The 20,445-nt window shown below is 39.2% G+C and overlaps 1 protein-coding gene and 1 long non-coding RNA gene across 3 annotated transcripts in view; one reads left to right on the forward strand and one right to left on the reverse strand.

Moving 5' to 3' along the window:
• Nucleotides 1-13,023, forward strand: GJA1 (gap junction protein alpha 1). Its single transcript, XM_008528674.2, has 2 exons — nt 1-410; nt 10,135-13,023. The coding sequence occupies exon 2, from the start codon at nt 10,151-10,153 to the stop codon at nt 11,297-11,299; it is 1,149 nt and encodes a 382-aa protein (XP_008526896.2). The 5' UTR covers nt 1-410; nt 10,135-10,150; the 3' UTR covers nt 11,300-13,023.
• LOC139073390 (uncharacterized) overlaps nt 12,365-20,445 on the reverse strand; it is a 21,817-nt gene continuing 13,736 nt past the window's right edge. Inside the window, exons 3-5 of one of the 2 annotated variants that reach the window (XR_011522052.1) lie at nt 16,498-16,584; nt 15,687-15,791; nt 12,365-14,718 (exon numbers count right to left, since the gene is read on the reverse strand). This is a non-coding gene — a long non-coding RNA (uncharacterized lncRNA). Of the gene's footprint in view, nt 14,719-15,686; nt 15,795-16,497; nt 16,585-20,445 lie in introns of both variants that reach the window. The other variant, XR_011522053.1, reaches the window with a different exon arrangement.

Here is a 20,445-nt window from a genome sequence, read left to right on the forward strand (position 1 = left end):
AACTACAAGTAGTGGCATTCACGTCTCCAATGCTCTTTCATTTCTCTCGTCAGCAAATTTGAACTAAAACTTTATCTCGACCTGGCTGCTCCCCCGCCTCGCTCCTCCACCCTTCGCGTCCACCGGCCTCCTCACCACTCTCCTCCCCTTTCCTCTAGCTCCTCCTCCCCGTCGAGTCAGTGGCTTGAAACTTTTAAAGGCTCTGTGCTCCAAGTTAGAAAAAAGCTTTTACAAGGTATCAGCACTTTTCTTTCATTAGGGAGAAGGAGTGAAGAAAGTACCAAAGAGCGGCAGACTTTTAAACTTTAAATAGCCAGGTCCGAGTGCCTGGACTCGCGTTTTCATTTTACTTCATCCTCTAAGGAGTTCAGTCACTTGGCGAGCGTACTTCATTTCTTTTGAGAAAAAGAGTAAGTTAAAAAAAATACTTTACTTATTCTTTTCTTTTTCTCTAAGTAAAACTTTTCTAAAGTTCTTAAACGGGTTCAATGTAGCTTTGATATGATACTGTAAATGGAATGATGAACTTGAAAGTGTTCCTATAGTTTTAAGGTTAAAAGTGAATGTTTGCTATTTACTTTTTTGACTATTAGAAAGTTTCTATGAAGAAAGCAACAGGTAAAATAAGATTCAGACCTTCCGACTAGAATGAAGCATGAGATTACTGGATATTTGGTTCTTCATTTTAGAGTATTATTTTTTTTTGTAATCAGTAACCCTCTAGGTGCTTTGTAACTTGTTGGGGGAAGGGGCTGAGGGGCCTGGGAGGGGACTTGACTGACATCACAAAAATCAAACTGCAAATTTGCTTAGCGTGCTTGCTATAGAATTCTACGCTTTGTCCTTTTTCACATGCAAATCTTGATTGATGTTCTATTGCCTCGCAAAGCTAACTTCTTAAAGCGCTTTGTTAAGACCTTACGGTTACTTGACTTCCACGTGGTCCCTTCCTAGAATTTTCCCCGGTAAACAAAAAGGTATAAAAATCAGACTTGTAATATTGAAGTTTTTTAAAGCAACAGTAAATAGTTACTTCGTGTTAGCAACCACCATGGAAAAATTTGGGACCCTCAGGAAAACCACCTTTTACTCGACCACGTTAGCAACTCAGGACATGAAATGCCTTGAATGGGTGGTGGTTACTTACAAAGCGTAGGAGGGAGAGAGCAGACGTTTAGAAAAGAGTGTGTGCCAGGGTGCATTTCCAAAACCGTCTCCTAAGACAGGAGCTCCTAGAAAGAATAGGAGACGAAATTTCTTAAACGGCGCCTTAGAGGAAGCTAACCTCCCCCAATCCCCTCCTCCTGTCCGAACCTGCAACAGACCTCAGAGCTCCGAGGCAACTTTTTTGAGTCGGAGCTGCCAGTAAGCTAATGATGACGCTGATCTGTTATTAACACGGATCCAATTTCTTTAAATGCTCTTACTGGTAACACACATTCTGTTAGCCAGAAAGGCAACCAGGAATTTTCGTGCCCGCTAAGGATTCTGTCTGTTCTAACTAAACAGACTAGAGTAAGTTAGTTTAAATTCTTGGTATGACCCAGCAGTTTGAAGGATTTGCACCAGAGAATGCTGAAAAGCAAACAAAAATGAAAGCTTTGTGGAGGCCGGGGACCCGACCAGGGCCGGCGCGGGGCGCCTCCTGCCATCTTAGCCTCCGCCCAGCTCGCCCTGGCTCCTGCGGCGCCCGAGCCCCCCGGGCTTTGGAGAGGTTTGCCGAGAGGTTTCCCTCCGATCCTTGCAAGTCCCAGCAAGCGCAGGTCCGAGTTCCGCCGCTGAGGAGGAAGGGGAGGGGGGAGAGCGGGAGAGGGAGAGGGGCGGGGGAGATGGATGCGTGCCCAATGGTGAAAGAAGAGCAAATAATTAATTTAATTAAACTTGTCAATCTAATTTCCCTTCCCTTCCCTCTCACCCCCATCACAGTGTCCTTTTTTCTCGTAAACGTGTTGAATTCTACTGTCTAAGCGTTGGAAAAGGAAACCTGCGTACCTCGGAGATTACCTAAACTGCACTTGTAACTCTCCTGGAAGTTCTCGAAATTTGGAACGGGCCCTGGGCTGGGGGGGGGGGGGGGGGGGGGCCGGCGCGGGAAGTGCAGGGGAAGCCCCATAATGGATTAAGGAAGGAGCTAATAAGGTGGCCTAGGACGAATCAGTACAGGATTCGGAAACTCAATCTGGGAGTTCCGAGCTTCTGGTCGCCCACAATGCCCTCTTAGCCGTCCAGGTGTTTACTGGACGTCTCTAATAAAGCTTATCGGAAGCTCTCCTGGTCCATCCTCATCTTCATCCTCACCCTAAGGCGTGCCCTTGTTTCTCTCTACAAGAGCAAGTGGGAGTGGAAAGACGAGAGCTATAAACGAAACAGTTGGAAAAATAGACACAGCTTTATTTGGAGGTGATAGTTGAATTCCTTTGCTTCCCTAACCAAGTTAGTAATGAGAAGATGCTCAATCTCACCCTCGGAAAACTGGGCCCACTTGAACTCAGTCAAAAGTGCCCCGTGGCATATGAGATTTTTTTAAGAAGCCTAATTTTTACTTTGGTACAAGGATGGCTGAAAATAAATCCTGTAGTAATGCAGAGAAGATCTCCTTAGACTAACTCCCTCCCCAGGAATGAAATAAGCCAGTTAGAAAACACCTCGGGGAATAGTAATTCGTTCTTCTATGTAGGCCGAATTGACAAAGTTATACAAAGGGCAGGAAGTACATTCTGTCCTGGCGAGGTGTTGATTCTGTCCTTCTGGACCACGTTCCCCTCAACGTGTGATGCTTTGTACTTCCCCAAATCAGGGTACAGTTGTCACCTGCCCTTTGCCTGGAAAATGCAGTGGTGGTGCTCTGCTCCTGCTTTCTTGGCTGTTTAAACGTGTTGTGTTCTACATTTTCCTAATACCTTTTATACTTTATGACACAGCTGCTCCATCCCGTCAGTTCTCACCCTTTGCAATGGGATTCCTACATTGCTGACTTTCCCTGGGAAACAGGGTTCCAGAGATTGTCCACAGCAAGCATCTAAAAGGGTGTGTTTTCAGATATCCAAAGTTGTTTTGTTTCCTAGATGTTTCCAATTCCTGCGATGGAGAACTCATGATACAGTGCATTCTTTCGCTTCTTTTATAATATCCAGAGGTGTAGCTTGGTATGAGTCTCAGAGCCTTCATATCTCTTACCCCAGGGAAAGGAAGGATAGAAAGTCACCAGTGATTAATCCGGTCTACTCCACCTTTCCTGTTCTGACTTCCCTTCAAGAGTCGGTTGCTTGACTAGCATGCTGAAGCTTATCCACACAAACCAGTGAAGCTCTGGAGAGAAAAGTAATTATCTAGTGTTTACCTTTAATGTTGATATTCAATATGGATAAGATAAATTAAAAAAAACTCTCCAGAGTTTGTCCTCCATGGGAGGTTAATTTATTTATTTTTTTGAATCCTTGGGATAGCTACCTAAATTCTCCACTGAAATTAGACTTCTAATTTCACCACTTAGTGATGTAGGTACATACTGTCTTTTGCCAAAATTAAAACACAAACCATGTTAAGCTTTATATATATATATATATATATGTATGTATGTATATATATAAATCTCTTTAGCCTTAAAAATTTCCATAATCTTCACATCCAAATTTCCCTAGCTTTCTAAATAATTTCTAGAAAATATGTTTTATGGAATGCTTAAAATTCACAGTAATATAGAAAATAGAGTGTTGTGTTTTTGTTTTGTTTAGCAATTCTGTAAGCCAGATAAGTTCTAGAGGGTATGGCTTTTTTCTTGATTTGAGGGAGATGCCTCCAAATAGAAAGACAAAAGCAAGACACTCTTCAGAGTCCTTTCTCCCTATCAATTGATAAATCTGCATGGGATTCTAAAATAGCAATATTGTACTTAAAAGAGCATCTTGAAAACTCATTTTGATTACCACTACAAAAATGTTAATCATTTCTTAGTTGGTATTTTGCGAAAGAAAAGATGCCAAAATTACAAAATAAATGAGCTGTATCTGTATCTAAAGATCTTTTAAAGAGTAATAGTTAAACTTTATTGAGCTCTTACTAAGAGCTTCATGTGCACGACTTGAATCTCATTCCGTGCTCACTGAAGAAAATAGAATGTTCTGAATCAATACACTTACAAAAGCCATAACGGTGTTTTTATATAATGACAAAATAACCAGGCCGTTCAGTAAAAATAGTCAATTTGGAGGTGAGGGTGGGGGGGCAACACCAAGGACTGATAGAAATAACATTTTTTACGCCCATCAGGTGACAATTTAAGAACATAGCTTTTAACGTATAACTCCTGACTTAGAGATTTTCCTCTAGCACCCCAAATGTGACCCTGAGAAACTTCTGTTAGTGGGGGAGTTGAGTAATAGCTATTGAACTGGGGAGCAGATTGTCTCTTTTTGGTAAGCAACATCCTCTCTGGATGGAATCTCTTACCCCTCAACTGCCATTTCATCCCTCAACCGCCATCTCATCTCATTGTTCTCCGGAGGCAGAGTTAGGTTGACTATGTGATGAAGAGGGATGAGAGCCAAGGAGAGAAAGGCTTGTTTGTGCCATCCCCTCCGCTCCCCCCCCCCACCCCCCCGCCACCTAAAAAAACTTTATGCAGCTACACATCAAATACTTGCTTTGAATGCATTGGTATCATTCTGTACAAAAGAATCTAAGGATAATGAGGGAACCATGAGGTAGATTTTTAAATAGAATAGATGTTTACATGGAATAGGTTTGATACACCACAGAGTTAGGCTAACTGTCATGGTATAAGGAAGCAAAGGTTGTGTATCATCTGATGAACTGGGAAATACGTTCCATGGTACCTGATTCAAATCGCTTAACTGCCTGCATAGACTCAGACTATATGGAGATGTATTAACCGGGCTTGATGTGAGCTGCAGCTCATACCCTTCAGAGCTCCAGAGCTTTCCCGAGATTTGTCATTGTTGAAATAAACATAAATTTAAAGGTCTCTTTCTTCTTGTGTTCTCAGCAATAATAAAATTGTGTGGTACAAAGTTAGAATAATACAGAACTGGGAAACAACCACACGATTTCGTTGTTTAAATCTTAACCTGTAAACATGATAGTGAAACTGAATAATCATCTGATACCTGGTGCACTTCTGCAAGAATCCCAACTCACTACAATCTGGTCCAGTAAACTCAACCAGCTCTTTGTTAAAGAGCCTTTTTTACTAATTCGGTCCTATTGGCCGCTCAGGAATCATTTGACACATGTTGTTTCAACAGATGGTTTTCTGTTTCAGCAATTGTCACTTGAAAATTTAATAGTCCGTATAATATGAGATGCTGATGATACTACTTTTTTGTCCTGTGAAAGTCCCCCTTTTCAATTACTAATTTTGAAACTTTCGAAGTCTGGGATATATAATAACTATAAGAGCATTCCAGGGAGATGGTAGATAAAAACAAACAAACTGGTGAAACCTGGTGCTATGCATTTATTTATTTATTTTTTGGGCCGGCCCCATGTAATTCATTCAGTAGATATTTATGCAGCATCTCTTACTGTTTTAAGCACTGGGGATACAGCAGCAAGCAAACTGCCTCACGGAGCTCACATTCTAGTTGAGGAAAGCAGATAGGAATAAAAATCCTTGTCACCCAGGGAGACAGACAATAAACAGGTAAAATCATGTCAAGTAGAGCTAAGGGCCATTAAAAAACGAAAACAGGACAGAGGGAATAGGAAGGGGACAGGGCTGCAGTGCCGTGGGATGAGGTGGGACCAGCGCAGAGCCCTAATAAAGAAGAGAAGTGGTGAGCCACGTGGCTGGGGCAGAGCTGATCCAGGCTGATCAGCTTGTTGGTTAATTTGTCTGTTCAAGATTGACTATTTGAGGAGAATGGATTGGTAAGCAGAGTGACTAGGGTAGCGATGTGTAACCTGAAGAGAGCTGATGATGGCTGAGATCAGGCTAAGAGCAGACATAGTGGTGAGACTCAGTCATAGTCTGTTTTTTGGGGGAAGCTAATGCTTATAGTATTTGCTGACAGATTGCATGTGGGTTACATTAATTATGTGTGGGTAGGAATATTACGGAGAGAACGTCCGACTGCTGTAACTGTAGAGGAATGTCACAACTGAGCCCCCTCAAAAGACGTTCACTGCAAGGGACAGGGGTTCTTATAAAAAACCTAAAAACTTTAGGAGGGTTTACATTTTAGTTTTGAAGCTTAAAATTTTTTGGTTTTAGTATATTAGAAACACACACACACGGCATTTCCTTTTCCCCCAAAGAAATCCGTTAAATGACTTTTATCCAGAACTTCCATAGACATTTCCTTATATATTTTTAGACTTTATGATTTTATTCTGTCAAATATTAATGGCCTTCATCTTCCCTGAGTATTTACCTTCAACCATGAAAAAGTGATAGATATCAAGTCTCGCTTTAGTTTTCAACAGTCCTGCTTATTTTATTTTAAATCTTCACTCTCAACTCATAGCTGTCTCTTCTTGGGAAAATCTTTAAAATTGAAAGTAAAAGATTTTCCAATTCTCCTAATAATTATTAGGACATTAATGACGTGGAGCGACTTGACAGCAGCTTTGGCATGGTGATTTGTTTTTAAGGCTCTGCCAAAAGGGACAATCAAAAGTAATTTAAAATTGAAACTTTATTTTCCTTTTGAATAAAGAGTTGGAGTCCTTGTGCTCCTGGAGAGCAGGAGATGAAGGTGCAGAGTGACAAGGGACGGTGCAGTGGAGGGGAGCTCAGTTCCCAGATGCCCGGAGGGCAACCTGTGCTAGCCCTCGCCCTTGGCTGTTTAGACACTCTCTGTCCCTTCCTGCTCTCCTGAGATTTCCCAACTCCTAAAAATTTTGAACAAGAGATCATCAAAAATGTGAAGAAACCATTGTTTGCCTCCTAGCCTGAAACCTTAACTTCAGAATCACCTAGGGCATTTGTTTAAAAAAAGAATAAAACAAACAAAAAATTGATTTCCCAGGTCCTACCCCCAGAAAATCAGATTCATTCAGACCGATGAGTGCCAGGAATGTGTTTTTAATAAATTCTGCCAAGAGATTGTGATGCAGTTCAGGAACCACTGCAAAAGATCCAGAGAATTCTCGGGGTAGGTTACACTTGGGTGCCTGTGGCTTTTGGCCTCTAGTCTAGAAAGCCATGAAGAACAATGGAAAATGTGATCTAACATGATACACAGAAGGCACAAGAAGGATGGTCCAGCTGCTGTCAAGCCTTTGCTCCTAACAAGAACTTCCACAACTCCTTAACCTAGAACTTAGACTACATGGAAAATTAAGACAATTTTTCAACTAAGATTTGGAAAAATGAAAATATTAACAGGGGTGGGGGGACAACTAGTTGATAGAACTTTTGATTCACTGCAAAGTGGACACCTACCAAAATGTTAACTGTTTTTTTACTTCTTGAGAATCATAAATAAACCATCACAGTAAGCATTATCTGACAGTCTCTACGATAGTGGTAATGACGGGTGTCTATGTGTATGGGGTACTAGGTGCCCAGTTGGATAATTCTTATTCACATGAAAGAGTATAACTCATTAATGCAAATGACAGCTGTGTGGGTGCTTGAAGAAAAGACAACTTTGCAATTAAGTTGCTGGGTGTTAATAAAGAACTACTACCTAGAGAACTGCCCGGTGACCCACTTCACACACTATGACGCTATGGGGTATTTTCCATAGAAGGTAAAGAAACTTAGTAATTAGTTGCCACAAACATCTACGCAATCATATTTTACTTTTGAATAATGATGAAACACCAAACAAAATGACAGCTTCTCCGTGTGCCCGGTCACATTTCTAAGCATGTTAAGTTTGTCATGAGCTCAATTGCATGAATTGATGAGATGTATGCAAAGAGTTTATCATTTTATACTTGATTGTTTTTGTTGTTGTTTTCCATCCCATAATTGGAGTATCTGAGCAAAAGCAGATGACACTGGCAAAATGTTGTAATTGTCTACAAACAGAATTTGGGCCAATTTACACATCATCACATAGAAACAGTCTACTCACATAGCTCCAAAAATTCTGTAATGTTTGTTTGAGCTGCAAGGACTGTACTCCTTCATTTCCAATGTAGTGTTTTCTGCTAGATTGTAGGTTTTTCCTTTTACATTCTCTCACCATCAAACTGTCCATCAAAGCTAAATTACTCCCTCACTTCAGCCCTTCCCTTGTCTATTTAACTCTCTTTGTCAACCCTACAAGCCTTTGTTCTTGTTTGATTGTTCTCTTCATACATCAGTTTTACTATCCAGTGTGTCACTTCAGAATCTAGAGTGGCCCTTCCCAAAAATAGAAGGGAAGCTCCCTTTTTTATGACGACTGAAAGAGCGTTATTTCCGCGACCTGCCCACCTGCCTCCCACTTTTCCCCAGCATTCTTTGGCGCCAGTCTCTAGGCGGTCATTGAAGACACCCATCAACTACTAATTTCGATAGCTGGTAGCTTAGCTTTTTGAATCAGCCATCTCTTTGTTCCATCCAGGAAATCCCAGGCCAGGTTCCATTTCACTTTTTCTGGCCTCTATTGACAGGCGGTGCAGCATTAGATAGAAACGAAATGTTTCATGATGGAGAAGATGATGTCTCTGGATTTCATTTACTTCCTACAAGGAGAAGACAGCTCTTAGTTTTAACACCAGAGGAGAAACTTCTTTGAATTCAGATAATGAACATATTTCTAAGAAGCCTATATAATCCAACTTTTAGTAACACTATTTAAAATTCATTGCTAAGCTCCTGGAAAGTCTTTGCTTTGCTTGTTTTTAATTATTAAATAAATCTTTGACTACTTCATGCTTTTCTAAACCCTCCAATTGCTACTCTCTGCTGGAAATTAGGCTATATTCTCTATGCTTGCCACATGTAATGTTATTTATTTATTTCCAGCTTTCAGCCCTTGCTGAGATTGTACATATCAAAGCATGGAAACATTTCTAGCTTTAACCTAACTTTATAATAATTTTAAAACCAGCATGGTTCACCAGAAAGCCTTGGCCTTCGGATCATAAGTCTTCTTCTGGCTCTACTCATAGCTGAATATTTCCTCTGTCCTTAAGACCTCAATTTTCCTCGGTTAAATGGAGTATTAGCAATTAGAAGTATAAATTGAACTAGATAAATAATGTTTGGGATTCCTACCATCTCTATGGACTTGGGTCTTTGTCTTATCCCCAATAATGAGGAAGTCCTAGGCTTAAGATATCTAGATATTGGTGGGAAGTTAAATTGAATATATAGGCTGAGGGCCCAAAGCCCAGTAAGGGAACTTGACAGTGTAGCAATCAAAAGTTGAAAACCAATCATTTGTGCTAGAGATAAACTTTAAGGTGGTCTTTTTTATTTTTCAGGCTATAATTGATATTGAGACAAATCGAACTTTTACTTGAAATGTGATAGACACCGAGTCTTTGTTTTTGAAAATAGGTTCCTACATATAAAGGACACATTGGGTCAATGGTGTATTTTAGTACTAAATATTATAATACCCTGGGCAGAAGACAGATTTCTGAACCACCTAAGTTACTGTTTACGAAAAAAGAGAGAAGTATAAATGACCTAATTAGAGTATGCACAAATTCTACTTGAAATACCAAGGAGAAACATTTTGGAGTACAATTAGGAATAAAGTGCTATATAATAGGACTGAGGTTTGGAACCAGGTTGCATGCATGTGCACGTATAAATATGTTCATGAGTGTCCTTCCCTCAATGCTTAGATGCCCATGCTTTTTGAATAACACACATCAGCATTTTTCTTAGGCCTGCATCCAGACACAGGCCTTGCAGGCAAGAACTGTCCTCGTTTATCAGACGGATAAAATAAGCAGAGGCACTTCACACAGACAACTTCTCAAGTCACATGGCCGGACAGTGGTGGGGCAAGTGATAGATCTTTGCAGGTTAAGACTGCAGTTTACTCGGCACAGAGGCTCTGTTGCTTCTGAGACTTACGTATCTCAAGAAAATTTGTTTGCTCGTGGCTTTTTTTGGAAGAGTGCTAGAGACCTTTCACAACTTTTGACTGTCAGCTGAAAGGAACTATAAAATAAATAAGTCACAGTCTATGATCATTTAGTTGTTTTTTTGTTTCTTTTCAGGGAGCACCCAGGCAACATGGGTGACTGGAGTGCCTTAGGCAAACTCCTTGACAAAGTTCAAGCCTATTCCACAGCCGGAGGGAAGGTGTGGCTGTCAGTCCTTTTCATTTTCCGAATCCTGCTACTGGGGACAGCGGTTGAGTCAGCCTGGGGTGACGAGCAGTCTGCCTTTCGTTGTAACACTCAGCAACCTGGTTGTGAGAACGTCTGCTATGACAAGTCCTTTCCAATCTCTCACGTGCGCTTCTGGGTCCTGCAGATCATATTTGTGTCTGTCCCCACGCTCTTGTACCTGGCTCATGTGTTCTATGTGACGCGAAAGGAAGAGAAACTGAACAAGAAAGAGGAGGAACTCAAAGTTGCCCAAACTGATGGTGTCAATGTGGAGATGCACTTGAAGCAGATTGAAATCAAGAAGTTCAAGTACGGCATTGAAGAGCATGGCAAGGTGAAAATGCGAGGGGGCTTGCTGCGAACCTACATCATCAGTATCCTCTTCAAGTCGCTCTTTGAGGTGGCCTTCTTGCTGATCCAATGGTACATCTATGGATTCAGCTTGAGTGCCGTCTACACTTGCAAAAGAGATCCCTGCCCGCATCAGGTGGACTGCTTCCTCTCGCGTCCCACAGAGAAAACCATCTTCATCATTTTCATGCTGGTGGTGTCCTTGGTGTCTCTTGCCTTGAACGTCATCGAACTCTTCTATGTCTTCTTCAAGGGTGTTAAGGATCGTGTGAAGGGAAAAGGTCATCCTTACCACACCACCATCGGCCCGCTGAGCCCCTCCAAAGACGTTGGATCTCCAAAATACGCTTATTTCAATGGCTGCTCTTCACCAACCGCTCCTCTCTCGCCCATGTCTCCTCCCGGGTACAAGCTGGTTACCGGAGACAGAAACAATTCTTCCTGCCGCAATTACAACAAACAAGCAAGTGAGCAAAACTGGGCTAATTACAGTGCAGAACAAAATCGAATGGGGCAGGCAGGAAGCACCATCTCTAACTCCCACGCACAGCCTTTTGATTTCCCTGATGACAACCAGAATCCTAAAAAACTGGATACTAGGCACGAACTGCAACCGCTAGCCATTGTGGACCAGGGGCCTTCGAGCAGAGCCAGCAGTCGCGCCAGCAGCCGACCCCGGCCTGATGACCTGGAAATCTAGATCCAGGCTTGAGAGCATCGAGATTCCACTCAATTGTGGAGAAGAAAAAGGTGCTGTGGAAAGTGCACCTTAGGTGTTCATTCTGTTCCGTGGAGGTGGTACTCAACAGCCTTCGTCATGAGGCTTAGAAAACACAAAGACATTAGAATACCTGGGTTCATTGGGGGTGTTTGGGATAAGTGGGTGGAGAGGGAGGGGATAAGGGAGGTACATATTGGTATTTAATGTAGTTGATTCAGAGAACTTAGGTTTCAAATAAAAGTTGCATTAGGTGATACATAGGTAAGGGCTTTTTCTCCCCCACACACCCCTAAGAATAGTTCTGTGTATGTGAAAGAGTGGGTGATATTTTTGGCTAAATACTTTTTTGTTGTACCAAGAAACTGAAATAACTTTAACCAGGAAAAAATACTTCCTGAAATCTTTTTATCAAGATTGTCTTTATGTCCCTGTTAAAACATTCCATTGTTAAAATTTGCACTTTGAAGGTAAGCTTTCTAGGCCTGAGCCTCCAGGTGTCAATAGACTTGTGCTACTATATTTTTTATTCTTGGTATCAGTTTAAAAGTTCAGACAAGGCCCACAGAAAAAGACTTTCCATGTATTTGCGAATCTGCCAATGATATGTACATTCTTTTTTTACATCCACTTGCATCCTATTATTACCATCACTTTTTCGTCATTCCTCAACTACTACTCACATTCATTTAATGGTTTCTGTCAACATTTTTGAAACGATTGGATGCCACTTAACATTTTTTGAGTCAGAGTCAGGGAAGCAAGCCATGCTCAATATTTAACAATCACTTGTATGTGTGTGTGGAAGAGTGTGTTTTATTTGTCATATGTTGGTACAAGCAGATGCAGTATAAACTCACAAACACAGATTTGAAAATAATGCACACATGGTGTTCAGATTTGAACCTTCCTCCTGGATTTTGTGGTGTGGGCCAATATGGTGTTTACAGTATATAATTCCTGCTGTGCAAGTAAGGCACACTTTTTTTCCCCTAAAATGTTTTTCCCCATGTATCCTATTATGGATACTGGTTTTGTTAATTATGATTCTTTTTTTTGTTTGTTTCCTTTTTTCTCTTTTTTAGAGTATAGCAGTAATGCTATTGCTGAAATGAATGATTTTCTTTTTCAGAAATGTAATCGTTGATGCTTGAATAATAGAATTTTAGTACTGTAAACAGGCTTTAGTAACTAATGTGAGAGACTTAGAGGAAATGCTTAGGGTGGACTGTTAAGTGTGCCTAAATGGATTTTGCAGTAACTGGTATTCTTGGTTCTGTCCTACTTAATATACATTAATTCAGAACTTGTATTCTATTATGAGTTTGACAGTCTTTTGGAGTGACCAGCAATATTGATGTTTGCACTAAGATTTTATTGGGAATGCAAGAAAGATTGAAAGAGGTTTCAGGAGTACACACGTGTAACTAATTTATTTGAAATATATTCTAAAGAAATCTACCAGTTCTTCAAAGGCCTTTTAAAAACTCATCACAGCTCATCAGTGAAAATGCAGAATATCGTAGTTTTCTTCTTGCATGTCAGCTACATAAATGGTTTTGTACAATGAGAAATACTAATTTGTTTGACATTCCATGTTAAACTACTGTCGTGTCAGCTTCATTGCATGTAATGTACACCTAGTCCATCAGACCATGTGTTCTGGAGAGTGTTCTTCATTCAATAAAGTTTTAATTTAGTATAAAGATGGCCTCTAGATCCCGTGTGATTTTTAAAACTCTTTTATTGCATCTATCCTTGATTATCAGAGACTTTTCCATTGGTTATGAGGATTTGGGCAAATAAGATTCACAAGGTTTAGGAATCTCTAAAAGGATGATATTTATCATTAGCTAGGCTCAGTGCAACATTGACTATTAACATTTTTGGATATTTACTCAACTGAGAAGAAGCTAAAGTGTGCAAGTGTTGAATTTGGAATATAAGATAATGAGATATGTGATAGAGTGAAAATAAGGTAATATTGAGTAATTTAGTAGATCTATACATGACAGAAATAAGCATAAAAAGACAGCATGCTGAAATTTTAAAGTTGCATAACTTCCTGGAGATAGGAGAATAGTAACAGGGCCAGGTTGAGTAAGGTTGTACTGTGACAAAAGAATGAAATAGGTCTATGATTCCATTATTCCAAGACTGAGAAAATACAGAAAATCAATGTTTTAAAATTCTTAATACCCAAGGAAAATTGAAGCATTCAGAAGGAGTAGAACATTTGTGGGCTATTGATAATATTGCTATAATTTTAAAAATAAAGTGTATTAACACTTTTTTTTTTTGAGGGAAATCAACCCTGAGCTATCATCTGCTGCCAATCCTCCTCTTTGCTGAGGAAGACTGGCCCTGAACTAACATCTGTGCCCATCTTCCTCTACTTTATATGTGGGACGCCTACCACAGCGTGGCTTCATGAGCGGTGGGTGCCATGTCCACACCTGGGATCCAGGCCGCTGAAGCGGAACATGGTCACTTAACCTCTGTGCCACCAGGCCAGCCCCTGTATTAACAGCTTTAAGTCACATTTCAGGAAAGTTTTTTAACTTACTAAAATTTTTTATATAAACATTTGTTACCACAAAGTAAACTAGTAGATTACTGGAGCATAAAAATATTACTAATTTAGAAATAATCTAATCCAGTTCAGTTGGTTATCTTTTTGCTGAACAAAGGTTGTAAGATTTGCCTAAGTCAAAGGGTTATCTAATAACCAGTTTCCCAGTCAATTAATAGGATCGATAGTGTCAACATTTCAAGTAGCATTTGGCTGGCTCAGGATCCAATGAGGCAAGTTTTCACTGCACGTGTGTGTTTGCATTTACTATGGGGAATAGAGAAATTGATGATTTATTTGGGTGTATGTGTTTGTGTATCCTACACAAGCGGGGTTCATACGGTGTGGATGGATAAACGATTAAATGATTAGAGTACTGAATTTTCGGGTAGCAGGGTGGAGGTATAAAACAGGTTTCTGACGTATGTGTGTGGAGGTGGCAGGGCAAGTTACATCTTACAGAAGTAGTCCATCCTAAACATTTCCCAAGTTTAAAGCTTTTCCCTATTTAAAAAAAAGATATTTAAGAATATTGTAAATGTACATAGTTTTCACCTCCAGAAGTATACGAAATAGAAAATCAAACCTCTCGTTTCTCCCCATTCTCCAAGATATGTGTCGGAGAAGTTCTAATTCCCAGAGGACGTCCCTGGTAAGAGTTTCAGACACCAACCATATATCAGGCACTGTGTTAAGTACTGGGGATTCTTAGAATGACCCCACAGTCCCTGCCCCATGAAGCTTACAATGTGAATCCTTCGAGAAGTTTTTAAAATGTTGTTCCACTCTTCATCTTGCTTATCCTGATTGGCTGCCTGCTTTTCCACACCTAAGAATGAAGTTAAGCTGTGTTTAAAAATTATGAGAAAACTATTCAGTCTCATTCTACAAATACTTATGAGATGCTCAGTTTTTCCCATAAAATTTCAAGTTTTAAAAAATTGGAAAATTTGGAATCTTCTAGAAGTGGCAGAACTTTCTGTGATGGTAGCAATGTTTTATTCTGTTCACTATGGTAGCCACTAGTCACATGCAGCTATTGAGCACCTGAGCTAGTGAGCCTGAAGAAATGAATTAATTTTAAATTAATTTTAATTAAATAGTCAAATGTAGCTAAAGGCTATTGTATGGGCAGTACAGTTCTGGAGTCTGCTGGGGGAAAAAAAAAGGTTAATATTGGGTAGAAATGAAGGAGAGGATGTTCAAAACAGAGAGGAACAGGGAAGAGAAACTTCAAGGTTGTTTTTATGGTCTTAGAACAATATTTCTTCTTCTGTAAACAATAGGAAACTTATTTTAAGCAAAGCCTCCGCTTTTATGTGAAGTTCCCTAGTCTTTTGTTAGATAATCATATATTTTATATTATCATTGTTTTACTTCAGAATTTTATAGCAAACAATGCTGCCTATTTTTAAAAGCAATAGGATTGTCTTATATCTTTAAATATTGGCAAGAAGGCCAGTGCCCTTATTTGGTTCAATGCACTAGCACCCTAGCCTCTGGGGGTCTTTATTAAGCTTCCAGGCCATGGCTGCTCTTTCACCTTCTTTTGGGGAAATTGCTGAACCTCAACCTGCCCAGGGTGTTGGTTCCCTGCCCACACACTGCCTCTCCTAAAAATTCCAAACTTCAAATTCCAACAAGCAGAAACATCTGTGCTTTGTACTTGGAGGGAGAGCAAAGTAATGAAGTTTAGGGGCTTATTAAAGTCTTAAAGTGAGGACTTTTTATAAACAGCACACCAAGAGTGTAGAAGCATGTTTATAGTCTTCACTGGCTCCAAGATTCTGTTTTTACCTTTTCTTGGTTGGGCAAATATAGCTGAGCCCTTGGCATGTCAGAATTTGCAGCTGGCAATTTTCAGAACTCAGGAGCAGACGTGAAACAAACACTGTAGAAACACTGCTTCAAAAAGAATAGAATAAGAAGAGTATCGTGTAAAGAAGAAAGCTAATTTGGAGGAAAAATTTTACATTTGTTTCCTGGTCTTCAAAAGTGTTGAAATTTTCACTAGATGATTTCTTCTGGTCTCTGGATGTTTCTTTCAAATGACCAGATGCTTATTTGGGCTATGACGTGTAGAGTAATTTCAGTGCCCACACACTTTCCTGTTGCATATAAAAACTGTCTCAAGAAGCACCCACTTTAGAAAGCAAATCCTGTGCCCAAGTCTTATTTAATGCAATGAACCATCTGCTTCTATGCAATATGGAACAAAGGGGAGCGCGGTCTGGCATTTGTGTTGGAATCTCTTGTCAGTCAGTTACTCTTTACAAAACTGTTCCTCAGAATTAGCATAGACAGTAAGGTAGGTTTTAGTTGCTATGGTAGCAGAAGTCATGAGAGTTATTTTATTTTAAAAGTAAATGAAGAGAAGTGTGCCTTCTGCTTTGAAAACTTGGGCCAGAGTTACATATTTCACACATTCAGGTATATTTATTAATTCTGAACACAGTTAACTAATTTAGAAACCCTTCCCTACAAAAATTTAAACTAACCTTAAGCCTAAACTGTGAGAAAATGACTACACTTGAGGTTAACTCAAAGAACTCTTAGAGGATAAAAGAAAACATGTTGAGATTCGTTAAAACAGGACTTGAAGACTCACCTCCGGCCAGAGTCCCAGAGTATGAACTGGCCATTGCCTTGGAAGACTGACGTGATCGTGGTTCAAGTTTCCCTTAACTCAGAGCAGCTGGAATGAAATTGACCTTTACAATTCTCGAGCATATTAATTTCTAAATCGTCTAAACTACTCACTACATAAAGACATATTCAAAAATAGACACAGCTGGAGACCTAAAAACAATGTTATTCTAAGACAATTTTCCATGTTTTGGCCAAGTTTATCAATGACTGTCTTTTGGGGGCAGTTAATTTAAAAATATTTGGGGGCAACCACTTATATTCATGAGTTTTAAATTTCAGCAAGACCGAAGTAATTTGAAAGTTAAATATAACTGCATCCAGCACACTGTCATCTATAATTCAACGTGGGTTAAAACTATAACAGAGATTTACCTGTTACATTATATTCCATATATTTGAAATATCTTATAATTCATAATTTTAAAAATAAAAATGACAGCAGATACAATAGATTATAATGTGATTGAAGTTCTTTCTTTCAGTTTAAAACGTTCAACCAGGGACAGGCCCCATGACTGAAAGGTTAAGTTTGCGTGCTCTGCTGCAGGCAGTCCAGTGTTTTGTTGGTTCGAATCCTGGGCGTGGACATGGCACCGCTCATCAAGCCACGCTGAGCCACAACTAAAAGGACCCACAACAAAGAATATACCATTATGTACCGGGGGGGGGGGATGGCTTTGGGGAGAAAAAGGGGAAAAATAAAATCTTTAAAAAAAAAAGTTCAACCATATTTCTTCCCTATTTTCACATTCTTAGTTTCTTCAGTCTAATTTCTCACCAGAATTTTGTGATTTGTGATAGTTCTAAAAATATATATACTTTCCTCTCAGGTTTTGTTCACAACAGAAATTTCAATTCTGTAATCTATTTCCCATTCTGAATCTATAATTGAAGTTAAATGGATTAAATGATATAAAGCTTCCATCAAATTCCTTCCCTTCTTTTTCTGAGACATTTAAAACAGTTTTGTGGTTAGATTTTGTTTGTTAATTTGAGGTATCAAACACTTCCTTTTTCATATATACCTTATACCTTGTTCCCTGAAATATTTACCTTTTAACAAACAAGTGCTGAGTTAAACATTTCAATAGTAACTCTGGAATAATCCAGCACATGTTTAACATTTGTAATTACGGAGTATCGTTGGAAACTATCAAAAAATTTGTTTAATTTTCATCTTCCCTCTGGCCCTCCCTCGTCTGGAGGACCTGCAGCACTTTATAATTAAAGAGTGTGAGAACTATAGGTGATGGTTATCTACAACACCAAACATGGCAAACGTGGGAACCAACGTGCCACTTGGCATTTGACCAACCATTTTCAGTCAGCATCATAGCCAAGCTCTGCCTCTAAACTGACGATTCTACATGATAATTAGCTATTATGTATGAGAGAAAAGAGCCAAAGAAGCTATAACCTATTATGAGTCACACCAAGTTAGCAAAAAATTTCAGTGTGGGAATCTATTCATATAAAAGTACTTTAACCTTGTAAGAAAAAAAGAATGCTTCTGATAGAAAAAATTGTAGTTAGCTAGTTCAAGAAATGTACAGCTTTTTTTGGTTTACAGCAGCACCTTGATTTTGGAAATAAATCGTTAAAACAAAAAATTCACTCGCAATTTGTCATGAATCAGTCTAAAACAGTGCTAAGCCCATAGCTTGTGGTGACAAGATGACCTGATGACTGGTTCAGGTGTTCAGACAAGATTTTGTTTTTCACGTAAAAAATATTTTTAACCCTCCTCTCGATTCGTGACTAAATGCAAGAAGACCTTTAAAAAGCAGGCACTGGTTTTAAAAGCTGCTTGACTTTAAGGCTGCAAATGCTTTCAAGAATTAGAAACATGAATGTCTTAAGATTTTCCAAAAATCCTAGGACTTCTGGGGAATTTCCAATACAGTATTTATAAGACATAAACTGTTGCCTCTGGAAAAGTGTTCACAAAACTTGGATAATCAATAAAAATGTGCTCTGGGGTGAAATGATATGTCAAGCAAAAATGATCTAAGTGAAATTAGATGAGAAATTTGCGAGAAAAGGATGTCTGAGAAATTCTTGCCACAGTAAATCAGATTTGATCTTGTGTTCATCCTTATATACTACACATTTTTAAAAGATGGTGCTTTAAACAAGTCTTGTGCCTTTTCTTGTTATTTTTAGTATCTCCCCAACCATAAATACAACCATATGTCAGGGCAACGCTGTATTGATGGTTTGGACACGGTATACTTACTTTTATTTTTTACCATTCATTTCCATTTATAGCAAGTAACATGCATTTTCCATCAATGATCAGATTTTGCATATTTTTAGTAGTTTGTGGGCTAGAGGTTTGAGGAGTAGAATACTTTTCCTCTCACGCTTTTCAATGCCCATAATTTCAAACATCAATTTTTTTAGTCTATCTAGGAATACTTTTTTTTTTTTTGATTTATGGTTCTAGATATTTTTGAAGTTGGAAGAAGCAGGTAAGGTGAAACTGACTACTTGGAAAAGTGTTCGTTGTTTATTCACTGTGTGACCTTGAACAAGATACACAACCTCTGAGCCTCAGTCCCACAAATGTAAGCAAAAATAGAAATATACTCCTGCAAAGTTCTGTGATAATTAAATGAGATATGAGAAAAGTGCAGAAGCCATGCAGTAAGTCCTTGATCAATGGGAGGCATTAACCAATGGTTACAATTTCTCTCAAGGGAAATGGACAAAATGAAAGGTAGCGTTGCTAGGAAAAAAAATCCAGTACAGTCGAAACTTGAGTGTCAAAACATTACGTCTGTGTTTTCTACTTCTATAAAAATTGTAATAAGTAACACAATGATATGTCAATTTGTTTAATACACAAGGCTATTGGAAAACAAAGCCAAGTGTCTTACACCATATGCAATGTTGTACACAAGGACTAGAAAATAATAGCATAAATATGAAAAGAAAACAAGGTAAGAAGCACTGTAAATAAACTCAGTTTCTACAGTGGATAGGTACAGATAGTAAGCCATCTTCAGAACCCCAAGAATTTGATGAATAAATATCAACCTGTAAGGATAAGGGTCAGAATATATCCCCACCATAAAGCAGCTAGAAGGAGTATCATTGACATAGAAAGGAAAAGAACAGAGAAAGGAGACAGAATGAATTTCCAGTTTGGAAGTCTTTCACGGCTCCCTTTGTCTTTATGGAAATAATGACAGCAATCTTTCAGCACGCCTCTAAGTCATTACATCAGCCGGACTGGGCTCTTTTGCAGACTCATTGCCCTTCGTAACTCTCTGAGCCATAGCTCTTCTAGACTTTTTCCAGTACCTCCAAAGCTCTCAGTTTCTTCCCACCTGTAGTCCTTGCACAAATGGTTCCCTCTGCCTGAGTCACATTCCCCTTTCTCTTTCATCTAGCTAGCTCCTACTTGTCCTTCAATTCTCTATGAAATCTTGCTTCCTCCTTGAAGCTTTCTCTGATTTCCTGGGCTGCTGGTTTTATACTCCATGGCACCTCACTCTCTTCTTATCACAACATGGACTAAATGGTTCAGTGTTTGACTTCCCTAACATACTGTACTCACTATGAACACAGGAGCCTTTGCTCTGCTGTATCCTCAGTGCTTAATTTTGTCTGGCATAGTAATAATAGCAATACCCATCAATTACTCACTGCTAATTAATGAATGCAGCTGTAGCAGATTCAATTCTCCGGTTCTATTTCAGATATATCCCCATCAGGGAAATAGATACTGAAGTTGAAACTAGCCATTCGCATTATCAAATTTTTCTCCCTTTTCTATGCTCATCAAAGGACCTCTTTAGTATATTTATTTACCCTTTTCTGCACAACAAACCTGAGAGATAATTACTAGTATCTTCACTTTACAGATGGGTAAACCCAGGTTGAGTAATTTAACCAAAGTCAG

Source organism: Equus przewalskii, chromosome 9 (genome assembly GCF_037783145.1).
Source record: "Equus przewalskii isolate Varuska chromosome 9, EquPr2, whole genome shotgun sequence".
Classification (NCBI taxonomy): Eukaryota; Metazoa; Chordata; class Mammalia; order Perissodactyla; family Equidae; genus Equus; species Equus przewalskii.

Coding starts and splice junctions, on each gene's coding strand:
- GJA1 (XM_008528674.2), top strand. CDS start 10,151: ATGGGTGACTGGAGTGCCTTAGGCAAACTCCTTGACAAAGTTCAAGCC.